We start from the raw sequence: 7,884 nt of genomic DNA on the forward strand, positions 1-7,884 counted from the left end.
AATATTTATTTTATCAGGGGTCTATTTGTTTAACTTTTCCTGGGACCAGGTACTTTAACTAATTTAGGTTGAGGTAATCTTGTTATGAGTATTATCCTTAAATGTTTAGTCTCGTATGCTCTACGAGTTAGGTATGTAATGGAGGAAACTATAATTTTATTGGTTATATTTTAACAAACCCGATATTACATTAGTCATTGTACCTATGTAATCATAAAATATCATTTAGTACGTTAAATGGCAGTATGGAGACCATTTTACAAACTTTCGGCTGTTTAAGAAACATCGTTATGCCAATTGTTTCTGCTATCAATGCTGTAAACAAACGTAACCTAATACTATTTCATGGTTTGGAACACGGTAGATAGTGGTATTTTATCGTTGATTGTGATAGGCATACAACGTGTTTAATCGTGTCCCATGTTTATGCAACTGTTTAAATAAAAGTGTATAAAACACAAATACGGTATAATTTGGTATGGCAATAAAAACTCGAATGTGCCTGAGAGGGAATTTCACTGTGTTGCAAATCATTAAAAAAACGTTCATTATAGCTGTAGTGTATGTGGTGGTTCAAACCTTCATAGATTACGTGTGTTCTCGTGAAATTGTAGAAAGTTTAAAAGAAGAGCCTTATTTGTTGTTAACTAATGATACTGTAACCAAATATTACGAGAAACGTAAGGTAAGTTACAACGCTAACATGTTTCTTTATTTTTTAGTTCTAATGATTATACTTAGGCACATTAGTAAGTATTAAGTATTTCCACTTAATTAAAATTATAAAATAACTTATATTTTCATTTGTTTTAACTCATAATATTACGGAAACTGTCTGGAAGATTAAAACTACGTGTACATAGCACTTATTTGATAAATATACGAAATTAGTTTACTTTATTTAAGCTGATAGAGCCTTAATTGATTAAGGTAACTTATTACAATTATTTATGTAGCATAAGTAGGTAGATTACCTAATTGTATGTTGTACCTAATTAAATCATAAGTGATGTTGTTCAAACAAACAAACGGAACTCGTTTGCGTTAGTTTGTTTGATGTTATGAAAATGCCGACTATTGTTGATATTGTCGAATTGAAGAGTCGTCCATTCTTCCTGTATCTAAACCACTCGTAACTACTCGTAAGTGTAACAATACGTAGCTACTTAAAACATCTAAATGTCAATTAAGTGCCAATTAAAGCTGGGTTGCACCATCTTACTTTAACTATGACAAACGTCAAAAATCTGTCAAACTTCATACTACGAGTAAATACACCGGTTATCGTTATAATTAAGTCAGGTAGTGCAACTCAGCCTAAGTCTTTAACGTTAACATTACCTAATGTTGGTGCCAACCTTTATTTGGTTAACGGCGGTCTTATGATCCCTGAGGGGTTAACGTTGTCACTTTACCAAAAGTTGTAGGAGGTACCTACAAAATCCGGAGATGTTAACTGCGCACCTGGCTGGAATGCGACTCTCCCTCGCACACCTCCACACTTCACCGGGTTGTATGCACCAAGTCAAGTACCATCCTAAAAAATCGTCTGCATCAGAGACTGGGCTGTCTCAGTAACCTCTACATTATTTTACTTTGATAGTACATAAATTACTGGGCCACGGCAATTTTGGTGCTACTGCTAGTTGGCTTAGGTTTTCTTGCCAATGTCATGTAGATATCAATCTTATCGGATTTTATCGGAGCTGTGTTTTTGTCGCGACACTAATCAAATTAGTACTCAGACATTTTTTATCATTTAGGTAAATAAATAGTTTTAGTTTTAGAATTGTTCAGAATACAATTTATGTCACTTCATAAAGTATAAGTTATACTAAATTGGCATGTAATTAACTGAAACGTTTTTACGGTCACCTTAAAAGATAAGAGTTCATTTGTTAACTATAAACTTCGCGGCACATATTACCTCACTACAATACACTCGGTTGACTACATTAGGTTGTGGTTGTGGTGATAGCAATCACAATCTTAGAGAGTCACAATTTTTGTTCTACACGGCTTAGTATAGATTACTATAGTGATTAATAGAATAGAAGTATTAACTTACATACTTTGGTGCATAAAATCGTCAGAGCCATGAACCAAAATTCTCCAAAATCACTTTTAATATGAAAATGTTGCTAGAAACATCTAAATTTAATTTTCAAATATTTCTTTTTTTAATTAGTGGCCTTTTTTTATTTAGAACTAGGTAGTTTCAGTGATCACTGAGTTTGTTGCTGCGCTTCTTTTTGCCGCTTGTCAAAATGTTTGTCTTGAAGCACTGGTAGGGTAAAAAATAATGAGATATGATGTAAAGGCACCTATGAGTATTTGACAATTGAATTAATTTAATTAGTCAAAACAAATGAAGATAATGTTTTTTATTTATTTTTAAGCAACGACATGGAAATAGGTGTAAGGATAAAGGTGATGTAGTCACTTATTGTTATTTTCAGCATTGGGAGACATCAGTCCTAGGGGCGGCTCTATTTAAAAACCTGCCTATAGAGAGAAAACAAGAGAACAGGACGTTTGTCGTGTTAGTATGGAAATATTGGAATTGGCTGAAGATTCGGCACCTTGGTGGACATTCTAAGTAAGTATAGTCCAAGCTAATGGACTTGAGGAATTTCGTAAAGATTAGTTCCATCGTCAGAATTTAATATTGTTATAATTTTCGATATATTTTGTTCTCTCCTTGAATGAGTGTTTTTTTTTTACTTTAATTCAATTAAATTGCTTCACTACGGCAACTTCTAGGTATTAATTAATGAAAAATAGGTTTCATTTGTTTTCAAGGTTTTCAGCTAATCGTTATCCGTCATTTGCATGAATATCTTTAGACATATGTGTGCCAACGGTAGGATTAGAAACTAGTTTCTTCTTGTTGTTGTAACCTAATATGTAGTTTCTTCTGACCTAAATAGTATTATTAAAAGCAGTACTCATATCGCTTATCTAATAGTGAAAAGGTTTCTAGAAATAGCTTAATAGAAATAACAAACAAACTTACATAATACTTAATAATATTCCTTTATTCTACGTCCGTAGGTTTAAAATTGATTAACCAACCTGAGGCAGCTTACCCAAAAATGTATCGATCTTGACAGGTCTTAGCAAACGTAGCGTACTAACGGCCGAATACTGAAACACTACTCAAATCTGTCACTCAGCTGACGGGCTCTTAAATTTAAGTATCCTTCAATTTTAAATGGTATTCTCAAACGCCACTCAACGGATTTGAAGCCGTGATCAGCTAAGCAGCTCTCAAATGTTTACCTACTGGCAACATTTACCAAAAAAAGTATGTTTTCATTTACACAAATGATAACTTTACGTTTTTTATCCATTACACGCAGCATCGTTTGGTTATGTATTGTCTTTTATGGAAATATACTCAATCAACTTAACATAGAACAGTTTATTTTTAGTTTCTATTATATATAAATCTCGTTTTATCATATAAAAAAATTAATGCTTGCATTTTTATTTAATTAAAAAAAATATTTTAAAGGTGATACTTTTTATTGTTGAAATCTATTAAGTGGCGATCGTGGACCGAAACGTAACCACAATTGACATTTATCATTGTTGACAGACAGAGCATCAAATTGACAAATCAACAACTCTTGGAAATGCTGCTATGCGATGTCCCCTTAATCCTCAGAAATAGGCATGTTTATGTAAAGCGATTTCATAGCAGCTATTTTGGTTGTTACTTCGTGCACTATACGATGCACAGTTGGCTGTTAGATGTGGAAGATATCACCTAGTACACGTTCATAACTTCCCGTTGCGTAGAACAGTAGGGTTATAATAAGTATTTGGTCCACTGGTTGTATGGCATTTGGTGAGGGGTTTCAAAGAGCTTCCAAATTATGAATCCAGAAACAACACCGTTTCTTTAGAGACGCGGAACCTCGCTCGGAATTGCATGTCATTATAATAATATTTTTCAATAGCGTTCAGCCTTATTGCGTTCCTGCGATTAGATCTAGGTATTTCCTCGAGGCTCGAAAGAAATGATAACGATGACACACATTATTTACCACTATTTAGGTCGATTTAGGTATAAGAATAGGATTTAAGATACCGCGCAAGCACTCTCAAATTTAACAGCTGCTTAAGACGATTTGACAGTTGTTTGAGTAATGCTTAGCGTTGAATGGCGTTTCAGTATGCGAAAATTCATTTGAGTGGAGTTTGAGTGCAACTTAATTTGAGAGGTGCTTAAAAATTGAGAACTGCTCAGATATTGTTTTGAGTATGCGAAATGTAAGTTTAGGAGCTGCTTAACTATTTGAGAAGCCGTCAAATATTTAAATGGCGTTTCAGTATTCGGCCGTAAGCCTGCCAATCTGACTAAACCACCAAGGTTTCCACCAAGGCCAACCGTTGCGGAGCGGAGCAGATAAGTGTTTTGAATAACCAATCACTCTTCTTCTTCTTTTTTGATGATGTTGGCAATACACGTCGAGGTCGACTTGATTTGTGCCATTTTCAAGTATTTATGTGATACGAGTTACAAAATGAGATCAAGTAATGATATAATGAAGGATGATAGATGATACCCCTTCCCACCCTTTGAGTCTCAGTAAAGTTGTGGTGCTTTACTGAGACCTCCTATGGACAACTTGAGAGAACCAGAAGAATCATGATGCATTGTTTTGCTTCACTCGCCCACACTCATGCACGTTCACGAACACTTAATGGTTAATAATCCACCATTATTACACATTAATAGTCGCCCAAACACGAATTTGAGGAAATAAAACCAAACCGCTAACATGACGCTTCAGATTCAAGAAGTCCAACCAATCACTCGCTCCACTTTGGTGAAAATAACCAGCCATCTTCGCCGCATATCTCCTCTCGTCTCCGCACCGCTCCGCCGTGGTGGAACCGAGCCTAACGACTAGCGAGAAGATAAAAAAATACCAACCGAATTGAGAACAGCCTGCTTTTGTTGAAGTCGGTTAAAAATGGAAGACCTGGCTGAAAAAAGCGCGAGACTTTTCTATATGGCGCTATCTGATGATTATATTATTTACTAGCGGCCGCCCGCGACTTCGTACGCGTGGAACCCGTTTTACCCCCTTCATCTATCTTACGCGGTTTAGATTTTTTCATACAAATGTTTTTTCCCGCTAACTCCCGTTCCCGTGGGAATTTTGCAATATCCTTTTGTAACTAAACTTTGAGTTTACTAAGGTACCTGCATGCTAAATTTCAAGCGTCTAACGGTTTAGATTTTTCATACAAAAAAATTTTCCCGCTAATTCCCGTTCCCGTGGGAATTTCGGGAATTTCTTTCTTAGTGCACCTCTACGGTACCTAAGCTACGTCCCTTCCAAATTTCAAGTGCCTACGTTTAGCCGTTTAGGCTGTGCGTTGATAATTATGTCAGTCAGTCAGTTTCTCTTTTTATATATTTAAAAGATTGGACTAAGCTACCTTGGGAACCTGACAGGCATAATATTATTTATATCGTGCAATGTGGTAGTACGAGTAGGATGATCTAAGCAATGTACCATGACATCATTTCACGGAGATGAATAGTTAGTTAATGTGCGTGCTAATGGCTTGTTAAGAGCATAATATGTATTACACATATAACGTGTGTAATATACAAACAGGTGGAACATTATCGAAACTTTTCCATGGTGTAATTTATAAAACAGTAGAGTACGGTAACAGTAAAAGTAACTCTACCCAATACCGAAAACTCCAATTGTCTCTACCTGTGGGGATGTTATTAGAGGCCATCCACGTGTCACATAGGCTCTCATTCAATGAATAAATAAAGTGTCCTTAAAGGCACATCACCTTTGTATCAAGTTGATTGAAGCCCAAATTCGAAAACTCTACATGTTGTTGTGTTTTTCCGCTTGTGTGTCCCACTGTCAACTGTTACATTATGCATTACTATTACCAACTACTTATACAGGGTTCTCATCGAGTTACCTATTTACTGTTTATTTTCAGCGACGATCCCCTTGACGACTGCAGCGTAAAGAACTGCATATTCACAAGTGACGAAAGTCAAATTGATTCCGTGGACTCAGTACTGGTTCATATTCAACACGGAGTGTTTCCACAAGTTCCGAAGAGGAACACGTCACAAAGATGGGTGTTCCTCTCCGACGAGTCGCCATTCAACACGTTCTCAATGGCCCATCCTAAGCCAAGTTTTTCTAGTCTAGCTAATGTTTTTAATTGGTCCATGACATACAGGTAAGGTTGACATTACAATTATTAGATTACGTCATCTAAGATAGCAAGTCATATTCATAGCAATGGTCATATTACTTTAGATATGGGTTTAGTTTACCTACTATAAAATAGTGAATTAAAAAGCAAGTAGATTTTTTCATTTAAACTAAAGTAGTAAGACACGAGTCTTATAACGCGACGTTTATTAATGTGTGAGTACATTGACGTTTCGGCTGCGATGCTATGCTACTCGTATTAGTTGAAATGGAACGCGAAAGTTTAAAATCTTAGATTTTCATTATCAAATCTATTTGCAAACAAACAACGATCGATTTCGAATTATGCCATATGTGTGTCTACTGCCATTCTATTTTAATAAATAAATAGATTCTAGAATGTTTCAGGTTTCACATTGTGCATTACGTACCTATGTTACAGAAGCGATTCAGATGTGCCGGTCCCATACGGTCGCACCGTGCCTTTGTCACATTCTCCCCAGGGAAATCTGACCTCTCTGTCTATCCCTTACTGGGAGAGCAAACAAAAAGACGTACCGGTTGCAGTATTGATATCCAACTGCGGAGTGACAGAGCGCATGAATTATATTCGTGAGTTGCAAAGGCATATAGATGTAGATATCATTGGAAAATGTGCATCGGATAAGGGGAAAAGGTAAATAAAATAAAAAAATCAAAATATGTAAATTATTACGGTTTTCCCGGACCGATAAGAATTTTCAAGAAGAGAGCGTACTCAGGCCGGAAATCCATTTGTAATAGTCCCCCGAAGCTGCGGGTGTCCAGGTGTCACTTAGTTACATTAAAAAAAGATCCTGATAAAACTAAAGTGGATTGAAATTTCTTACGTCATAATTATTTTTGGGTGTTTCCTGTCTTGGTAAAATAATTTATGTATTTGTTTCAGCTGTCCCGGTCACTTTAGAGCAGACTGCCCTAAAATAAACAACTACCAGTTTTACCTAGCTTTTGAGAATACTAGATGCAGGCAATATTTTACTGAAAAGGTGTTCTTCAACGCGTACGCTAAAGGTGCAATACCGATCGTGATGGGGCCTCCAATATTAGATTGTGAGAAACTACTGCCTCCCCAGTCATTCTTACATGTCGACGATTTTGCAAGTCCTATAGATCTGGCGATGAAAATATTAGAACTTAGCAAGAACGAAGAAAAATTACTATCGTTCCATCAATGGAGACATCAATTTAAAGTAGCTAATGAACATGGATACTTTGGGACCAAATCATACCACCTCTGTAGATTATGCGAAGCTTTAAATTTTAATGATAAGAATAATAAAGAATATGATGAAGATACTTTAAAACTGTATTTGGAACCTAAGTTGTTGTGCACTAAATCGAATAAATAGATTAATGACGTTATGGTTCATTAATTAATGGGAACTTTATAAGGTTTCTATTATGATCCGCAATATTTGCATTTATAATATCTGTTGTTACCTTTATGAAACATTTGCGTAACTAATTAACATTGATTCTGCAACTTGGAATAAATACATGAAAAACAAACCTACTAAGCATGGAAATGAAAAATCTAATGTTTGTTTTTTTTCCAGTAAGTATAAAAAAGAAGGAGATTTGCAGTTCATACACATTGTGCATTGAAAAGTGAAAAGATTAATCATTTTAA

General features: G+C 35.5%; 1 protein-coding gene across 1 annotated transcript; it reads left to right on the plus strand.

Annotated features, from left to right (window-relative positions):
- Positions 1–163: 163 nt before the first annotated feature.
- Positions 164–7,616, plus strand: LOC114358542 (alpha-(1,3)-fucosyltransferase 6-like). Its single transcript, XM_028312532.1, has 5 exons — positions 164–685; positions 2,460–2,599; positions 5,989–6,237; positions 6,655–6,888; positions 7,141–7,616. Exons 1-5 carry the CDS (start codon positions 479–481, stop codon positions 7,601–7,603), a joined length of 1,293 nt encoding a protein of 430 aa, XP_028168333.1. The 5' UTR covers positions 164–478; the 3' UTR covers positions 7,604–7,616.
- Positions 7,617–7,884: the final 268 nt, after the last annotated feature.

The sequence above is a fragment of the Ostrinia furnacalis genome, unplaced genomic scaffold, assembly GCF_004193835.3.
Source record: "Ostrinia furnacalis isolate ACB-3 unplaced genomic scaffold, ASM419383v2 OfSCF3977, whole genome shotgun sequence".
In the NCBI taxonomy this organism is placed as follows: domain Eukaryota; kingdom Metazoa; phylum Arthropoda; class Insecta; order Lepidoptera; family Crambidae; genus Ostrinia; species Ostrinia furnacalis.